The sequence below is a fragment of the Fundulus heteroclitus genome, chromosome 7 (assembly GCF_011125445.2).
Source record: "Fundulus heteroclitus isolate FHET01 chromosome 7, MU-UCD_Fhet_4.1, whole genome shotgun sequence".
Classification (NCBI taxonomy): Eukaryota; Metazoa; Chordata; class Actinopteri; order Cyprinodontiformes; family Fundulidae; genus Fundulus; species Fundulus heteroclitus.
In genome coordinates, this window is record NC_046367.1 from 13,832,751 (window position 1) to 13,853,429 (window position 20,679).

Below are 20,679 nucleotides of genomic sequence, written 5' to 3' on the forward strand. Positions count from 1 at the left end.
ATTGAAGTTGCCTCTGACCAAAGGGTTGTATGTTCCAACATAGAAAAACAAGATTTTAATCTGATTTGCAAAGACCTGATTTGCCAAGACCAGGTCTAAATAAAATCCCTATTTATTGCCACAACCATATTGGGCTGTCATGTTTACAGCTTATCAACAACTGAATTGGTGATATAGGTTATGCCTTTGCAGCTTGCTTTTTGTCCGGCAGATTTGTTTAATCATGGACCAACTGTTGAAGTACAACCAAATAGCTATACACTAAAAGGCTGTTTGTTGTGCTGCCTTTTTATGCAACCTCTGGCTCTTAGGTTGCCTACGTAACCAGACGAAAAAGCACGCCTGTTGAGATTGAACAGTTTTTCCAGCTAAAACAGTCACCCTGTGTGACTAAATGCTATTCTTCCAGTGCCCAGAGGATTTCAATCATTTTCCATTTCAGATATAACATTCTTCTACAGGTAAAGGGAACTCACTGACTTGGAGAAGGCCATCCAGAGGACAACATACAGCAATGAGGTGAAACTTCAGCACACTATTAATCTTTTGTGAAGTTTAAAGCAGACAACTTCAGTGGACAGGAAGCAAGTAACAACTGACAAGCAAGGCAGTTGTAAAAATAAATAAATAAATAAATACTGCCAGTGTTCACTATTTGTCCTGCTTAAATATGGCCAAGCCACTACCCGAATCACTTCCTTTCTTTCCCCACATACACTCCTAAAGATGCAGCAAACTGGGCAGATTGGTTTGAAGTCTTTCAGGTGAAGTTAGATGCTATAAACATTTCAGAAGCGGGGTCAGTGGTGGTGGATTGAGACAACCCACAGAACAAACAGGCCTGGTCGTGTGGAAAGATACAGAATGTGGAGAGGTACAAAATGATTTGGCATTAAGTTGGCACAGAATGCAGGAAAAGACTAAAAATGTGCAACAATGATAGGACTGACACATCAGAACACACAGCTGCACATGCTGCTCTGACAGCAAAGTTCAGACCAATGCGGAATTGCTCACATCAAATGCATGTGGCTTATTGTATAAAACAAGGATAATATAAGAGTGTAGATCATTTTTATGTTGGGGTAAATGACAAAGTTGACAACATGCACTCAGGAGAACTGAATGTGCGACAGATTATTTCTAGTTAACTAGTGAGTAATATCAATATTCCTCAACTGACAAGGAAAGTGATCAGTGACGATTATAGTCTGCAGCAATTCAAAGCATTTGTTAGAACAACTGAGCTGACAGGTCAGCAGTTGCAAAGCTTGAGCCAACAAGCAGAGAAAACAAACTATGTGAAGAAGAGGAGCAGCAAGTTTAACAGTGATCAATATGCAAAAACAAGAAGTCATACGTAAAAAGAAGCAAGAAAGATGACAAAGGAGTCAAGAAGTGTAATTAGAGTGGTGGGTCATGTGAGAAAGGCAAATGTCCTCCGTAGAGGAAAACATGTAGCTACTGTAATAAGAAGAACCATCTGAGAAAAGTGTGCGAATCAAATCAACACAGAAAGGAAGATTTAACATATTAAAGAGCTCATCTGTGATGAAGATGACGGCATCTATCAGATACAGGGATCAACTAAGAGGCTGTATTTAGCAAATTAACAGATCAGCACTCCCCGGGCAGAGAGTTGTTAAATTCCAGTTGGATGCTGGAGCATCTGGTTCTACTTTGACTTTAGGTGATTACAATAAAATCACATCTGAGCCTCCCAAAGCATCATCAGCATGGCTACGTTTGTGTGAAGAAACAGCAATTCCTCTGTAGGATGTACAACGCTTCCATGGTCAATGACACAGATTAAGAAGATCCACTTTGACATCATCAGAGGTGTCCCTCGGTCAATGCTGTCGGCAAATACTTGTGCAGCACTGAAGCTTGTTGAATTCAACAAGGAGCTTGTGTTTCAACAATTCCCTGTCTCATCTGAAAATAACTATCTGAAAGATGAGATAAATATCTCAGCTGAAAGATGAGATACTTTCAACATATGCCAATGTTTTCAAAGGTCTTGGACAAAAGCGAAAGAATCTCTCAAAAAATTATTCATGAGATTAAATAGTACTGCTTGTTAACCTATTGAAGAGAAAAAATAAACAACGTAGAATAACGTGTTTAAAATCTAACTTTAGTTAGAGCGATCTGTATAGCGGTCAACAAAAATACAGCGGTCTCTCCTGCCATAACACTCCAACAGGTGAGTAATTTGCCCAATTACAAATCTCCGCCCACATCTAGTTGACCCAGAAAATCCACAAAAAACTTTAAACCCGGACAAATGATCATCAAGTTCCCTTTTCATTTATGGCTCTTACGCCACTGCTGCAGTCAAGCTTATCTTACACACCTGTGTCCTGCTCCTCTTAACATATCATGGCTTCTAATGCCTTCCTTTACACATTTAAATCATTCAGTTGTGGTCTGTAGCGATTTCCTCGCTATTGTTGTCTCAAAGTCCCTTTTTTTTAACCCATGAGGTGTGTCTGAGATCAACTAGTTTTGGTGCTCTCTCTTTAAATGCAAATGATGCATTTTAGTTTTTTGATTTTGTTAAGCTGTTCTGCAGCAATTTCTTTGGCATAATTCCTCAAATGTAATAAACAGAGAAAACCTAAAGGCTTGTAAAATATGACCCAAAAAGAATAGAAAGGTGTCTATACAGCACCTGGACAGACTACATTTGAATTTTATGAGCCAATTTTAAAACTGTTTTCAGACCTGTCGGGAGCGGCAGAGCTCCACTGACAGGCCGGTCTCTCCGGGGAGCTGCAGTGGAAAACCCCGTTGGTACAGCGTTTAGTCTGCCAGACAGTGTGTGGTTTCCCACAGACTGGATCTGTTGGTCACGGCTGAAAAGTGAATATAAAGCATTTACTAAGTGTGAGGGAAAAATCTGCACGTACCAGATGTCAAATCTGAAAATCTTTGCCCGATGTTTTCGGCATTTTGAATTATAAACTTTTTTTTTGCCGCAGTTCTGTAATTAGAGAATTGATATTTAAGTACTGTTGATCAAAAGGAAGTCGTGTTTACGCTTTCCATGATCGACCCAGAAGCAACAAACACGGAGACGAGAGTGAATTGCTTAAGATTCGTTGATAAGTGAATAATGGACGGGTGCAGGAGAGGGAACTGGGAACTGACTGACTGGGGTGGGCCTGGTCGCAGACTGTGGGAAGGAATAGTAAAGATTGAAGAAGTAGGAAAGCAGGATGTAGTGGCAGAGGCTGGCTTACTGATATGAAGGTTACTGATAGACTGGTGGTGACTGGCAGGTGGTGGTCGGTGCTGGTGGAAGGGCAACTGGGGACTCTATGGTTCCTCCACGTTGGAGGGTGGACAGGCCTGGTGGAGATGTGCCGAGGAAATCAGCAGGTTCGTAAGAGCAACGGTTGACTGGAGTGCCAGGAAGGCTCCTGTGATTCGGAACTGACTGCGGAGTAGGTGATCTTCAGGAGGAGTCTCAGAGAACGGGTTTGAGCAAGGATGTACCTGACTAGGAGCTAGGATCTGGCCAGGTACCGCTCAGGAAGAGCTGATGTCCTGACGCCGTCCGTTCATTTTTAGTCAGCGTAAATGCTTCTCACTAACTGCAGTGGATGGAGAACACCTGTGGCTGGTGTTAGTGTGCACGCGCGTGTGTGTGAAGAGGAGACAGGATCTGAGTGTCTGGTTACAGCAGAATGGTTGTTTTCATGTCTATTTTCTGTAATGAGCTCTATAATAAATTAAAGCATAGGCCTGTAATAATCCATATGTATTTTTTATGTATTAGCTGCTGTTCTGCGCGGATTCAGCGGGTTTTCTTCCTCGAGTTTGATCCGATGTGAGAGAGGACAAACTCTCCTACCTTTCTACTAATACTGCTTTCTTTTCGCTCATTTTGAGCCCTCTACATTTCAACCAATGTTTCAGCTGTTCTTTATTGAAGCCGGTTGAAATGAAGCTCCTGGGGCGTCGCGATCTTCCAAAATGATTGGTATTGCGGTTGTTGCCGATGTAAGTTGCACTCTTCCTGTCCGACCAGCCGGGAAAACTGACTGTCTCAGGAAAAATGTGACGTCATTTGAGAAATGCCCCGTTCAGTCAAAATGTGGGTGATTGTTGGAGAGTTGATTGTGATTGTTGGAGAGTTCTCTAGATTTAAAGTCATGGGTTTTGGTTGACTGCATGTTTTATGGTATTTTGAGTTTTTATAAAAATGAATTGCTCAATTCTTTACATTCATTTCCCCACGGTCTGCGACCAGAGCCTTCCCAGACCTCAGTTCCACTTCCTCCATCTTCCACTAACCAAAATAGACCTTTCATCACTACACTGTTGTCTCCATGTTTGATGCTTCTGGGTCGATCGTTTAAAGTGTTAACATGACAGAACGTACATGTTCGCTCAGGAGGGAGACGCGTGTTAGATAGGCCCTGAGGATACCGAGGCATTTAAGGAAATGAGTTTATTTATTTTGGATATAGATGCCAAGAAATTCCCCAAGTCATTTAGTCACTTCCTGGAAGGGGAAAAAAAGGACGGTGAAGGCATTCCACATTAACGAATACCCGTGAATAATCCTTTTGTTTTCTTTCACTTCCGTATACAGGTCTGGGCTGAACTTTGCTTCAAGGGTGTAATTTCACAAGCAAGGATCAGAATGTATTTGAATCAAACAACCATAACTATTGTCTGTTTTGTTCCTAAAACTTTCATTGCACAGACGTATTTACCTTGTTTATTACCTTAATAATGTAGATATGAAAAAAATTCCCCGCCACAGATTGTGGCAAATGTCTAAAAAGCCTCTTTCAATCTTTTTTGTTATTATTTTATGGTACCAGCTGCCTTAATTTCAGCATCTTTTAATTTCAACTACCTTTGCCTCCGTTGCATAAACACAACTGGAAATTGTATGCAATGTTTTTTTTCTTTGATTGTGAAAATCTGAGCGGCCCAGAACAACTCCAATGAAACACTTCCATGTTCACAGATAAGTTATACATTTGACAGGTACTGTTGTGAGAGACAAGCCCAAGAACAAGTGTGGTTACGAAGGGCTCACTAACAGGAACGTCAAGGTTTTTTGTTTTTTTTTCTGGAAAAACAAGGGCAGAAATTACTGGCAGCGCAGAAGGTGATAAAACGAATAAGAGAGAGCAGTTTGAGACGCTTCCTCACAATATAACATGAAGTAAAGTGGCTTAAAGTACTGAGTCTGCCTTGCCATTCTGGACATTATTTAACCTATCACAAAATTACACAGTCAGGAATATACAAAGACTTCTGGTCAATTTAACTTTTGATTCTGTAGGGCAGAAGGAACATACAGTTTGTCCAAAAATAATAGCAGGTATTTAAAAAAAGGGTGAAACTGCTTTTAATTCCCACACACACACACACACAAATGTATTAGAAACACTGCTTATTCTCTTTCAAACAAAACATTAAGAAATCATATCATATCTGTATAAAACTGAGGAAAAGGGAATATTAACTATTGAAAACAATTGCAGCTTCAGCGTTTTCATTACCAACTGAAACATTACCATGTAAAAAAGAAAATGAATTGGAGACTGATGTCTCCTGTAAAATCCGTTGAATATTATTTACGGGTATAAGCACTTTTTTTGGACTCATCTGTATTCCTCCCCGGAAAGTTTGGATACTAGTAAAACCAGTTCCCCTACATTTCGAAACTAAGATGTATGAAACTAAGATGTTGCTTGCGTCTTGCAGTGTTTTGATTCATGGGCATTTCCCTTATCTTGTTTAGTCATCAATTGCACCACCATACTTGAGCATGTGAAGAGGCTTGAATTAAGAGTTTGGGATGAGATGATAAACTGGCTGCTCGCGACCCCAGCAGGGATAAGCGTGTCAGAAAATGGATGGATGGATGAATGATAAACTTTTTCATGGCTTTGGTTTACGCTTTAAAGCATGTCAGAACATTTCATCTTTCTGCTCTAAATGTTTCCCTCTACAATCAACTTCTTGATCATAAGTCGTCTATTCTTCTGAATATCTGGAATAACTCAGTTGACTCAGATTGCATCGCTTCTGACAGAACTGGGAACCTGATATTCAACCAGACACAAGGTTTACGCTCTTATAAGGTTATTAAAGAAAAACCAGAAACCTAGTGCAGGCAAACAGATGTCTGTCGGTGAGGCTGCTCACAGCAAGAGGTGAAAAGCAGGAGGGTAGAGTAGATATGTGTCCAGAAAACAGAAAGCAGAGTTGATGTCTAACAGGGGCTTTGGAAAGATGTAGAAAAGTGATCAAGGTCAAAACTGGAATCAGAAAGGGGAAAACGCAGGATTTACTCAAAGCTTTTAATAATCTGGCTGTTCCCTGTCTGTTGAAGTCTGGCATAAATAGGCAGAAGAACAGGTGAATGGGATGGGATCAACCGTGCTGCCAAGAGAGGCGGCTCACAGGTACATCAGATTATCTTGATTGCAGAGGTGCTGGATGAGGCCCTGTTTACACAATGTTTTCTGGTGAAAACGGAACAGTTACATTGCGTTTGTGCTGTTCACAAACATAAAATGTTTTCTCTGTTGAGTTTGAAAGAGCATAGCACCACTGGGGGGGGGGGGGCGCACGTGGAATTTACACTGTTTTCTGGCTTCTACCGTTGCCCTGTAATGAATACGCTGTCATGTCAATGTGTTAACAGAAACTGAAAAAAAGTATAATTTTCAATGGATTGTTGTTGTGTGAACGGGGCCTGAGTGTGCGAGCAAGCAGACAGACAGGCCTGAACATGACCCACATTTCACAAAGTTGCTGCACAACATATCCTGCCTTTAATGAACCCTCTCTCAATCAAGGATTCACTGACACAGAAACAGCAGCAGACATGCTATGGGTGTTGGGTCTGTTGGATTATATTACTCTACAACACCTAGCTTCTAGAAATTTCATTTCCACCAACAGTGATTAATCTGGTTAGTGATTTTGAACCGCTGCTATTTCTAAACTCTACAGTATATGTAGATGATGGATAATGGGTGAAATGTGCTTGCAGGCATCCGTTTAATGTTGGAATGTGAAGAAATTGTGGTGACGTGTCCCCTTCAAAGTGCTGGCCTGGTCGCAAGAGCCGAGATCTCAGTCCCATCAACCATATGTGGAATGCTCAACGCTACAACGTCTGAGCCATGCCACCTGCTGCTAATATCATGTTGCCAGATACCACAGCAGACGTTCAGCGCTCTAATGGAGACCATGCCGCTTCAGGGCTGGGTCTCCCCTGGTAGTGGTGGGGATGAACACGCCATCAGGTACGTGGCGTGACGTTACATCCGATCATCACATCTTTTTACCACTTTGATCGCGTGAATCAGGTGCAGCCAGAGCCTGGAGAATGGAGTAACTATTTCTACAGGTTCCTGGATGGACAATGTAGGTAAAAAGTGTGTAAAAAATATTTTTGTTTTGGTATAGATTTTGCTTTTCCATGTTATTCTGTGGTCTCAGTGTTGTATGGCTCCTAGTTTAACCACGTGGGAAACTGGTGGAATAAGACTTATCCAAAACTTCATTACATGTTCTATAAAGATATAGTTCATTATTTGGCTGCCTCTTAATGTTCTGGCTGGTTTTACTCCAAAGGTGACGTTTGACTGCGTGTTTCTAGGACACTGAGCAGGAAATAGACAAACTTTGCTCCTTTCTTGGAACATCCTCGTCGACTGAAGATAAAGGGGCTACCGTGGAACAAGTCCACTTTGATCAAATGAATCACAATGAAATGGCCAACTGCTCCAAACTCCAGCTCTTGCATTTCAAAATTTCCCACTTCTTGAGGAAAGTTAAGCTCCACTTAATTAAGTGCATGAGGAACGTTACTGCTACTGTTTGGGAGAAGGAAATGAACAAATAATCGGTGACTTTTTCCAGGAAAGGTTGGTGACTGGAAGAACCACTTCACCGTGACCCAGAATGAAGTGTTTGACGAGGACTACAACAGGATGAAAGATCCTACACTTTAGTTTAGCACTGAGATTTAAACTGGTCCTGGTATGCTGTGGGGTGTTTAGAAATTTAAAGACAGGGAATCTCAAATGTAAAAGTCAAGGTGTGGAGCATTTTTTTACTTTAACTTTTTCTTTTAGAGAATAAATTCAGCTTTTTGGAATGATTGTTATAAAATAATACCATTTTATTTCTGGAGTTTAATATTTTTATTAAATAAACAGAAAATGTCCTCATAAATCCCAGGGCTTATTTTGCAAACAGGGGACCTGGTCACCTTGGCAGTCATTTAGGTCATAAAGTCCTGGACTATGCTTTTTTTTTTTTTGATACATCACATTTTCATTTTGGCTTCTTTGTGGTTCAACATTTCATCACCTGAACCAAAATTATCACATCAAACATACTCAAGGGCCAAAAAATGGAAACAAAAAACAACCATTCCTAAAAAATATTGTAATTTTTACTTCTACCAGCTCCATAAATTACGATCATGGCCTATTTTAATAAAACAAATTTGTGAGATTTTATGTTCAAAAGGGATGTGTAAATCATTGCAGATTCAAAAGGGTTGTGCATCTTTTGTCGTGTTAAAACATGGCCGTCCATTTTGCAAATTCTCTTGGACCTGATTCAGGTTTTTTTTTGCGTCTATTCTCCGCAACAGGAACAGGATTTGAGTCACAGTTGCTGTATTTAGCCAATTTTAAAAATTTAATTAAAAGCTGATTTTGGTTCGCTTAAGTCTGCATTCGAGTAAAAGTCATTGAACAAATGTGGTCCTATCTATACTATGAAATTAAAGATACTTTGTGTTGTACCAAACATTTGTAAGAACATTTTAACGTATTTATAAAAATTTCGTCCTAATGAACAATAAATAGACTGGTGCGTCAAATAATTGTTGAATTGCGGTTGAGGGCCGTACAAAATCAATCCAGGGGCCGGAAATGGCCCCCATGCCCCCACTTTGGCCACCACTGATCAAAATGAAAGAGTTGCTTTCTTTTCGGCCACTCGAGATTTAAAAAAATAAAATAAAAAAATTCTACATCAGTAAAGTACAGTGCATTGATCTTCCCCACACGACAAAATGGGCGACTGTGGCTTGATGGGTTGAGTAGTAGTCTGGCAATCAGAAGGTTGTGGGTTTGATTCCAGCTTACCCTTGCCACATGTCGATGTGCCCCTGGTCAAGGCACTTAAGCCCAAATTGCCTACTGAGCTGCGTCTCTCTGTATAGGGAGTGTTGGCCTAGTGGTTAGAGCAGTGTGCTTGCACTCAGAGAAGGATGCAAGTACCTGGTTTGATCCCCAAGACCCATAACCCCTGATTGCTCGCCGGATGCCGCACATGGCAGCCCACTGCTCCCCAAGGGTGATGGGTTAAAAGCAGAGAACAACTTTTGTTGTAATGTATGTTTCAATGACAATAAAGATGATATTACTATATTATTACTTATATTGTGGGAACACCTAACCTCTTCGAAGAGTTTGTGCTCTGAATACAGGTGTCAGGATCGGAGGAAATGTCAACCATAAGTTCTGCCTGCAGCCTACCCGATCGGAGCAGTTAATCCCCACGCATGACAACGTACTGAACAGTGTCCACATGCGAACAACACCCGACAGAAGGTCTGTCATCCGATCAGATAAATAAAACAAAAACAACAGTCCGGTTAGCCAGTCAAATTCACATGCAGCAGGAGCGGATGTTTTGACCCCACAATAGCACGAACATCATGGGGTTACATAAAAAAACAATCAAAGTTTGTGCATGTTAATCGGTTTCATTAAACTTTTGCCTTGCGGTTTGGAGTGAAAGCATAAAAAAAATGCTGAAACTGCACATCTTCGGTTGAAAACGTTGAAATAGTCGGCATCAGAAGACGTCCGGGTGGTTGAAGTTCCCCTGAAATGACGCAATAAAAGTGACAATCAGGAGGTTATGGGTGCTGTTTGCTGGAGCGGGAACCTGAGAATCTTTGGTGGATGCAACAGATGAAAGAAGCCATCCAGGTGGGGAAACATGACTCCTGGCTTCACATGAAACAGAGTTTAGAAACATAAAGAAACACAATGTCCTCTGGCCCCCCAGGAGTTTTAAGGTTTAAGGCAAAAACTGAAAAGAAAATAAAAAAAATAAAAATGTAATTTTCAGTCTGTGCCATCTTTCATTTAAATACGCTTAAGAGCTGCGCAATCTCTTAGCAGTGTTTCAGCGTTTCTATAACGCTCTGCCACGACCGTCGTTTCTGATTTAGGACACCAATAAAGCCTTATCTTTCTTTTAATCATTTAATCTCCCTGCCTTGATTCTTTGATTTAACGTCTCGCATTCTATAGCATCTGAATATTTGTTGGCATCAAACCATATTTCACATGGCACGATGGTTCAAACAGGTCCCTGTTGAAATAAGGTCTCGTCTCTTCACGGGACTCGCCTGTGTGAATAAAGGTTCCAATGGTTGAATTGCCTGAAAACGTCGACATGGACAACGTTACATCACACGGCCTGGAAGTTAATTGTGCCACGGAGAGACCAATGAATGACAGAAGCATGTTTGAAGGTCCCCAGGTGGCCCAGCTCCAGATGTTGAACGTGGTGAATGTTCATGTCGAGAGCTCGGTTTGCTGTGACCGAAGGAGGAGGAGGAGGAGGAGGAGGAGGAGGAGGAGGAGGAGGAAGAAAACAGCACACCGGAGATTGCGCCGCAATTTGCCTGCTATCGGAGAAAATGACGGCAATGATTGCAAGTTATCTCCTCGGGTTACGCCATCAAAACTGATTTCCCTTAAAACGCTACGTAAATAAATACATTTAAAAAAAAAAAAAAAAAAAAAACAGGCCTGGGCTTGACTTGAAGATCTCTTCTAATTGTTTTGTAAACTGGAGCCTTGTCGATGAAACCAGAGCCTTGTGTAAAGTGTTCACTTCAAATAAAAGCTGGTCGTGTGTCGCAGCCTCTGCCTGAATCATCTGCAAAGATAATCAGTTCATAGCCGGAGGAAAGAGTGCAGCGAGTAACATAATCTCCACACATGGCGTATGCTAAGTGGATCCAAATAAATTACAATCACACGTACTGGTGAGGACACTGGACAGTATATTCCGATTTCTTATGGTGTTTCTGACTCTTTTCAAATCAAATGAGATCAGTTTATTCACAGTATATAGAACGTATGTCATCTGAAGGCATCTTACAGAGTCAATTCAATTAAATCATGGTGACAGATGGGTCAAAGGGTTTCCTGTCTAAGGAAATATTTTACATGTTATTCATATTAAATATATATATATGTATATATAAGTATGTGTATATGTATACATGTATATATATATGTATACATATATGTAAATAGATGTTTTTATATATTGTTATTTATATATTTATAAATGCTATAGTTATATATATATATATATATATATATATATATATATATATATATATATATATATATTTAAATAGATAAAATGCAAAATATTTCAGCACATGACTTTCTCATTACTTGATAGTTTTAGAACATAACATAAAAGTATATGGCATTTGACATTTTAGAAGTTTTAAGCCCCCTCTGAACATGAGAAAATCCTCGTTATTCGATGCTGTAGCGCACATATTCCCTAGTTACTGGGGGGAAATAGGGAGTACCAATATGGCGGCTGGTGGCTTCAAAGCGACTCGTTCTAACAGCCAGCGATTAGCACTCCAGTGTATATTATAGCTCAGTGGTGTGGCCACAGTCGCCTGCGTTGTCTTGCTGGTGTTGCAGCAATCCCTCATACCGAGCAATGAATGTAACGGCAGGGCTCTACCAACATTCATATTGGTTTAAACATGCTTTAGTGGTATGAATAGTGCTTTTTTTCTATTTTTCAAAGGTTACCTTTAGTATCTCACAATTTCGTTTCGAAATCCAATAGGAATGCAGAGTTAATGTAAAGTCCATGAATTCATTTTAAAACAATAACCCTATGAATTACGGTTATTCATACAGTTATTCATTAGTTATTATGATTCATCAGAATCGGCTTTATGTCGGCAGGTAGGTGAGCACACACGAGGGGAATTGACTCTGAATTGTACGATGCTCACCACGTGCTGACATATGCAATAATACATAAACACAGTAATGCAGTGATAAAATAGTGAACACATATGAACAACAAGCGCACAGAGTGTAGTGGACATGTGTATGAGAGATCATACACACTGGAAGGCGAAGATGAACACACAGACACAAAGCTCTCAGCCTCCATTTTGATCAGAAATGTCAACATCAAAAGATCGAGGGTCATCTGCTCACGACGTGGAAAGAATTTTTGTTTGGGAATCTTGTCTGATTTCTAAGAAATTACAGCGTTAGACGTTTTTATTGGCTCTCCTGGTGAAGACGCTTGCAGCTTCTTCAGATGATCTTTTCTCTCCAGCTCCCTCCACGGGTTTTCTTTCGCCTTGACGTTTGCTCACTGAGGTGTGTGAACCATTTCCGTCTCGATTTAAATCAGATCAAGCCCCAACAACCAACCCTCCTTTTAAGAAGATGCCTTTGGAAAGACAACAGACCCGCAGCATAGAGCTGGACCATATAGGGGAAAAAAAGCATATTGATAAAATTTAAATCATGTTGAGCGATATCAATAATTACAAACAAATTCAAAACTTTTATTTTAAGCGCAGCCCTGGGCATTGTATGTTGTTACTTAATGACCTATTTTTAGATACAGACACAAACGCTGAATTCAAACTTAACCCTTTATTCAACCAACTTTTTACCAAAACTGAAAGTTAGAAAAGAACACGTGCTCTCTGAGCTCTTTGAAGGGGGCGCAGCTTGGATCCTGGGTCTGCCTTGTGATTGGTTGGGAGGATGTAATGACTCTATTATTAACCTAGATGATGGGCTAGAATGTAAAAACAGGGAAAACTGTTCTACTGAACTTTTTATTGACCCTTTTTCTATTATCAATATACGTCCGTCGATCGATATATACTGATATTGAAGTATCGTCCAGCCCCACCACAGCATCACAGACCCTCCACCATACTTAACAGTGGGCTAGAGCTGCTTTTCCACACATCCATCCTTTGGTTTTCGTGCCAAACCCAGCTGGAGGGTTTGTTGCCGAAAAGCTGCATTTTAGTGCAAATGATCAAAGCGCCTGGTTCCAGTCAAAGAGACGGCGTAGGGGTAACGCCACATGATCAAATCTGAGATCCCAGTATCACCCGGTGCCCACTAAAAATCCAGATTAATTAGATATATGAAAGCAAAAGCTCCAATATGGGCAGATATAGGTGTGATATGTCAGAATATAACAAATAATTAGGAATGCTGCAGCAAAATAGACGATGGGACCTTGAACAAAACCGTCAGGGGACAGAGACGTTGTAGTCACATCCGTTGACCATGATGCACCTGCAACCAGCCCCTTTGTGTCTGCCGTCTAATCTCAGCCCAACTTTGATCAGTTGTTTGGATTACTGGATCGTCTGACGCTGGGATTTTTCCTCTCACCTCCAGAGTCCTGACGCAAGCCCCCCGCCATTGTTAACATCAGCCCAGTGATCCCGGGGATGATGATGATGATGATGATGATGATGATGATGCGCGCATGGAGGTGTGGGAGGGAGTTGCGCTGGTGATCGGATCGGTGTGTGATTGGTCGGCGGGGAGGTTGCCCGACAGCCTGCGAAGAGTTTAAAGTGCTGCGGGAGAGCGCGACGTGGTTTAGAGAGCCGACACGAGCCGAGCCGAGCCGAGCCGAGCGAACCGGAATCGAACCGGAGAATCACAAAGCAGGGAGAGAGGAAGAGCGGCGGAGACAACAAGAAGCCGGAGACATGACCGTGCGGCAACTTTTCCTTCTGTGTTGGATGGGGATTTTGGTTTGTTTGAGCGCAACAGGTAAGCTGAGAGACCGAAAGAAAGTTTTTTTTTTCCTTCACTGATAACTTTGTAAAAAAAAAAAAAAAAAAAAAAAAAAAAAAAAAAGATTAGTTTATTACATCCGACCAGTAAAAACTATACTTTCAATATACAACCGTGGGCTTCATGAAAAGTATGTTTCATACCTGCTTAAAGGTTGCTATTTTCAAAAGGCACTTTTATTCTGACGAACGAGCCTCATCAGAAAGGTTTAATGTGACCCTCCTATCAAAATACTAGTTGAATTGTTCGCCTCAAAGTTTTAGTACAGCGGTTGCAGTTGTCTCCTCCAGACTAAAGTCCCTTAAATGATTAAATTAAATCATTTAAGGGACTTTACTCCAGACTTATTAAGAAGCAGTTTGGCATAGGATAGGCTGAGAGGTAAATGTCTGTTTAACAAAAGGTTAAAGGAAACACAGGAAAATTAAAAGCTGTAGATACGTGAGGAATCGAAAAAGCGTTCTTCACAAACTAAATAAAATAAAATCTAAAAAAGAAGTGGTAGTGGAGGAATATAAAAAATATGTTTGGTCACTGTTGACCATTGTCAATTTAATAAAGTGTATTTTTAGTATAAATATCATCAATCTAGAGTACACATATATATATATATATATATATATATATATATATATATATATATATATATATATATATATATACAAACTGCAAATTTCATAGTGAGAATTTTGTGTGAACTTTACTAATCACCCATCCCATTATTTTTTATTTAAAATGGAACATTTTTGATGTAGGCCTACCACCGCACTCTTGAAAAATACTATTTCAATTTCATGAGATTAAATATACATACTGAGCTTTTGCGTGGTGAAATAAAGGCTCAATGAAATTTTAATGAAAGCTTGTCCCCTCAAATGCCATATGGTGAAGTGATGAGCTGCTCTCTATTTTCTCATTAAAGACTCTCCTCAGCATGTCTGCACCACTGACGGTCAATGGTTTACCATTTTATCCCCGCAGATTTAGTGCACTCATTGTAAATTATTGATTCGGATGGAAAAGGGGGTAATTTGTTTCAGAAACGGATGGAATAATGGCTTAATTCTTACACAAATGTAACTAAAGCACTGCATCTAATCACAATCAGACAAACCTTGTTTTCTGCAGGTTTTACTAATCAGATCAATTAGTGGTGAGGGGGAAGGGGCTGCTATGCTGCCTCTCAAGTAACAGTCAGGAGTCAGAGATCAGACTGAAAAGGATTTATCTGAAGCAACAGTGTGTTATTGTAGGATTTAACCACTGGGGGTCAGTGAAGCCAATTTTTAGCTGATGTTCTGTTAGTCATAACTGATCAGATTCTCTGTAAGTGGTCATAGTGATCCTAAAGTGGAATTTTAGTCAAGTCTGGATATATATTACCCTACTTTTTTGGTCAGGGAACTGTGCAAACTGCTTTATAAATTAGTCAAATTCACTTTTTTGATCTCCAAAGCGCTGAAGCCGGATTAACATGTTTGTTATACGGAGCTACAGCCAGCCACAATTAACATGTCGTCTTTTCTTGTCCTTTTTATCCAGATGCCAGTCTTTTTGGGCAATGGAGGGATGACACCGCTTTACGAAAGGTAGTAAAACGAGCTCTCTTCATCCACTTCCGCATCACCTCTCATCACTCAGGCATCTGTCTTTCTACCCTCTTTCGAGAGTTCACCTTGATCCTCCGCAGCATTCGGCGCTTTCCTTCTACCTTAATGGCTCAGAAGCAGCCGCCGGGCCAGACAATCTTGTTTCATTATCACAAATTAGAGGGACAATTAAATACAATAGATTATGCTGATCTGTGGTATCCAGACCAGAAGCTGCAGTTCTGTGTCTGAGAATAAAGCAGCAGTGATGCTAAGCTGTAATTAAACTTATAGATTTTTGTTCCATGTAATCCCTGAAGGCCTAACCAGTTCCATTTTGTTTTCTCTTTCAAAAGACTGAAATACTATGTTACAATTGTTGCCCGTAATGACATCCTGACTAACCGTGTTGTTTGTTCGCAGATGCGAGGCATCCAGAGCGACGACACGAGTAATGTGCTGTGGAAAGACCAGAACGAGGTAGGCCCACATCACAATCGCTTCTGGCTCAGAGAATCCCTGAGTGATTGGACTGCCGCGATAGCGTCAAAGGTTTTAGATCAAATAGAAGGAGTAAAAGATTAGGCGCCACGTTTCCCCTCGGCCTCGGTTACCCGGAGGAGCGATGATCCGTTTTCCTTACAGAGATGATGTGAGATCTGTGCGCTGACCATGCCGTCGTTCACAAAACTCAGAGGACTTCTTGGGCAGATGACAGGGTGCCAGGATCAGCTCTGTGGCTTCAGAAAGTACAGATTTGATACCAAACAACAGCGTCTTCCAGCTTTCATTCAATCAGACAGAAAACAGCAGGATTATTTAAGTTAATAACCTGCAGAAAGAATGACCCCATTGGCTCTAGCTTTCTTCTCTCTCCTCCTCTCCCCGATTATGGTTCTGTGTTGGTTCTTTGGTCCACTTTGCTCATTTTATTGGAAAAAAAGAGGATTTTAATGAGCCCGATGGGTTGTTTTTACATTGGACTCAGTTGAGGAGACTCACCAGGTACACCCTAATGTTATACCATCCCTGGGTGAGTCCGTCATCTTGTGTCGAATGTACAAAACCCCAAATTGGGTTCACAAGAATGTCAAAAGACTAAAACACTGTTGTTGTTTTTTTGTTTGTTTTTTTGGGGGGGGGGGGGGGGGTGATAATTACGATGTTTGACACAAAAATATCCAAAGTGTGTAAAACAGTCCAGGTGTGACCAGTTACTGCGTTTAGTTTTCCTGTTTGCTCCAATTTAAGGTTTCCAATTTAAGGCCGGAGGAGTTTTGAAAAGGATGCTCTATTTGCATTTTAAAAACAGAATAAAGCTTTTAAGGAATAAAGTTGGCCAAACCTCAAGTTTTAATGAACCTGTGCAGCATAGAGTGATTCTGTTCAGATTTGATCATTGTAGCGGTTTTGGAGTTTGAACTACAGTTACTGCAATGCACTGGATAGGCGAGGATTTACGACTTCTTGACTGGAAATGGAAACAAGCAATGGAAATGTTTCCAAACAAAACTGACAGATTTACTTTTTTTTTGTTTTTAATTCTTTTAAAAATGCCACTCCCTGACACAATGCTGACACAATGCCCTGACACAATGCTACCCTGGGCGGTGAGCTGCATCAACATCACTCATCGCCATTGGCTGCAGAGTAGTGAAGTTTCTAGGGATCACACGCTCTCGTTTTGTGCAGAGAATCTAGAGTACACCCCCTGGGGGAACAATTTTGACACTTTTTGCTGTCTTACCTGTATGTCGATTCAGTAAGACCATTGAAATAGTTTACAGCGAGGTTTATTTCAGTGAGGTTAATAGTCAATGTGATGATTTTTTCTACATGGGAAGCTTTAATCCAACACAGTCTGCCAGACACCAGGGCGTCTTAGAATGACGTGCCAGCTCCAGACTCCCTCTACCCGAACAGTGCACTACTAAGCTCCCCATTGTAGTTGATCTTATTAACACTTCAAATTCATTTGAAACTGATCTCCTCTCCACAGCTTGTGGCTGTCAGACTCTGGAGATCACGTTTGAAACGAAGCAACTTTTATTTCCCAGTCAGGTTGCGCTACAGGGGAAGAATTGATTGAAACAATTTAGACGTGAACGAAAGTGTCGCTAATAATAATCATTTCAGATGCTCATTTTTAGTTCACTAGGTAAGTAAAATAAATAGGTAAAGAGAAAATGACCAGATTTTATAAACTCAGACTTTTGGGGGGGTCAAAACCGTGGAGAACGGAATCTAAATTTTCTCCCGCGCTTGTAAAAACGGTGGACCGTTTGTTCCACTTGTTGGTCTGTGGCGACTGCTTAGGTCATCCTGAAGCAAAGCAGTCGCTCTCTCTTTCAGGGGTTTGTGAACATTTGCAAAAGGCTGGAAAGCTTTGTTCAGCCACTTGACAAGCCAGCATGGTCCAGCTCAGACATTATTATTATTACTATTGTTTTTAGTTTTGTAGTTTTGTGAATGCTGCAAGCTAAATTCCAAGTGTTGGAAAACAGACAGTTGGAAACTTCAGGCAAATATTTGGAAACGTGATCAACTTTCTCGCATAGTGAGTGCATATGGGGCTTGTTTTTACACATTTGGTCAAGACTACCACCCAGAAATAAAGGGTCTGTTGTTGTGCAGAGAATTTTATGATGCGCTCCCGACCTTGGTGGTAAAAAATCTGGCAAATTAGCAGAGTTACATAGACAGGCAAACCTGGTTTCCCAGATATCACCTGTTAAGTTTCTCTCTCTGCCTCTAATGTATTTGCTTTTAAGAATTAAGACGGGTATAATTATAAGAGCTTTTCAGTGTGTACCTCTGGCATTTATCTGCAATTGTTTCTTTTCTTCTGCAGGAGCAAGTTCAGAATATTTTCAAAAGAGTAAGGTTTCCTTCTCAAGTTTGTGTTTTATCATATGTACTTTATTATTCTGATGGTATTTGCAGCGCAAGGTGTTCACGAGTGCCTTTTTTTTTTTTTTTACCCCCAACAGTTCCTGTTTCATTACTCCAAAGCGCGCAACTCTGTCGGAGCTGTTCAACAAGAGGTGAGCAAAAGGAAGGCCAAAAGTGTCATTTCTGTCATTCCTTAGCTACTATTAGTTATCGCACCATGTTGGCGGGTCCAGATGTGAACATATGAAGGTATGTGAAAACCAGTCCTACCACACATATGAAGCACATGTACATTATTTATCATGTGCACACATTATGTATATTCCATGTATGGAGGATGTAAAATTTAGGAGAGCTGCTGATATTTTTTACTGCTGCAAAACCACTGGTAGTTTGTTACGCCTTTATAGTAGGGCTCCAGGCTCTCCTTTAAAATTAATAGTTTATAGATATGTTATTAATCTGTAAACACTTTATGACATGTTCATGAGCATTTATTACGCATTAAGGGTGCGCAAGGGACAAAACTGACTGGTTTGTGCTTACAAGGTAGCAACATAGACTGAAATGTTTAATATAAACAATATTAGATTAAAGATGTAGCTAAACTATATCCATAAACTATTTATAAGCCATTTATAAGGGGAGCCTTATTGTAAAGTGGTACCGTCAGATAAGGAAAATGAAAAAAACTAACGATGATCAAGATCTGTAGACAGTCTTATAGTGCCACTGGGTGGTTAAACAAGTATTACCTGAATTTATTAGAGAACAGTTCCCACTCCCATGTCATGTCAGCCCCTTCCAATATTCAGCATGCTAAAATGAGAAAACCCTCAGAGCATCTGCGTAGCGTCACAGATAGAAGAAGAGAATCTAAGTACAACTGCTAGTAATACAGAGAACTGATTAATGCAAATTGTGTTTTTCCTATTCCGTCAAAAATAATGATTATGGACAGCAGGGGAATAATTTAGCCTACACACCGCTGGGGATGCTCCACGACAGTCCATGTGCCAAATGTTAGTGCATTTATTAACCATCGAATCTCTGTCTCTCCTTCAGTCTCACTCGGTTCACCCTTTGATGCGACTTCCACCAAAACTATCCCAGAGGAGAAAGAAGAAGGTGCTGCTTCTGGTAAGGAAAGCTTTCATACATAGTCTACTTTACTTGCTTACCAGCGTCTGTTTTTTAGGAGATAACATAGAGCTGACCGTGCAGTCGAGCAGAAAACGTGAAACAGAAGGCAGTCCTCGTTTCAAAAAGGGACGTTTCTCCCAGTTGCAGAAACTGATAATCTAGCAAAGACAAAAAAGAAAAGTCCTCTTCAGGTTCCAGTTGTTTCGACTGGTCAGATTCTAAGAAGAAGAGGCGCGTCTTCGTGACTCGACTCGGATAAAACGGGCTGAAGATGCCCAGACTATGAGTTCTTAAGCCACCCTTAAACAGGCCTGTGCGGGCAAAATGATCGACTATTTGAGAGATCAGTGTAACTTTTTGGGGGTGAGGTTAAAAATTAAAATTGAGTTGAACCTTTAATAAGAGCAAAAACCAAAGAGCAGAATATTGTTTTTTTTTTGCCTAACTTATTACTCTGTAGGCCAGTGGAGGTTGAAGTCCAGACACGGCATCAGGAAAATAAGGACTAATTCTGCCTTTAAAGACTTAACCTTTCAGGCAGAGAAGAAGTAAAGGAGAAGCGATGAGGACGGAGCCCGAATTAATCGCACTAACTTCATCACTGTTCACGTTCATTGACTGCTCGCACTGACATTTCCCTGCCTCTCATTACCTCCTGCCAAATTAACAGAAAATCCGAAACCTGCCGGAGGGGACGTTGTAAGAGGAGGACCTGAGGAAGGGAGGAAATTGGACCCGATTAAGAGGAGCAGCTGGCAGCTCCTTCCCAGGATGAAGAGTCTACCGACACGGAGCGACACGCAGCATCTCTGGCCCGCGTCTCCAGACAGAAACTTTATTTTTTCTGAACAGAAAATAAATTATTTATAAAGATATATATATAAAAAAAAACAATAACTGGACTGCGATGACAGATAAGGTGTCTGGATGCTTCCAAATGTTAATAACTGTACCTGAATGTGACCCTGTTGCTCTGTAAAACAAGATATAAACACTTTAAAACTCTTGATATCAGCAGTGACTTTTTTTTTTTTTATTTCAAAAGAAAATTTTGGAAACTAATTCATGTAGCAAAGAGGTGAACTCTCAGTAAAGGGGAATGAAATGTAAATGTATATTTTGTGACATAATTATCATGTAAT

At 40.5% G+C, this 20,679-nt stretch overlaps 1 protein-coding gene and 1 pseudogene across 1 annotated transcript; both read left to right on the forward strand.

Moving 5' to 3' along the window:
• Positions 1-7,230: 7,230 nt before the first annotated feature.
• On the forward strand, positions 7,231-8,015 carry LOC105930316 (annotated as a pseudogene).
• Positions 8,016-13,490: 5,475 nt separating this feature from the next.
• On the forward strand, positions 13,491-20,668 carry nms (neuromedin S). Its single transcript, XM_012868554.3, has 7 exons — positions 13,491-13,889; positions 15,456-15,502; positions 15,926-15,982; positions 18,354-18,380; positions 18,493-18,546; positions 19,460-19,534; positions 20,208-20,668. Exons 1-7 carry the CDS (start codon positions 13,826-13,828, stop codon positions 20,238-20,240), a joined length of 357 nt encoding a protein of 118 aa, XP_012724008.1. The 5' UTR covers positions 13,491-13,825; the 3' UTR covers positions 20,241-20,668.
• Positions 20,669-20,679: the final 11 nt, after the last annotated feature.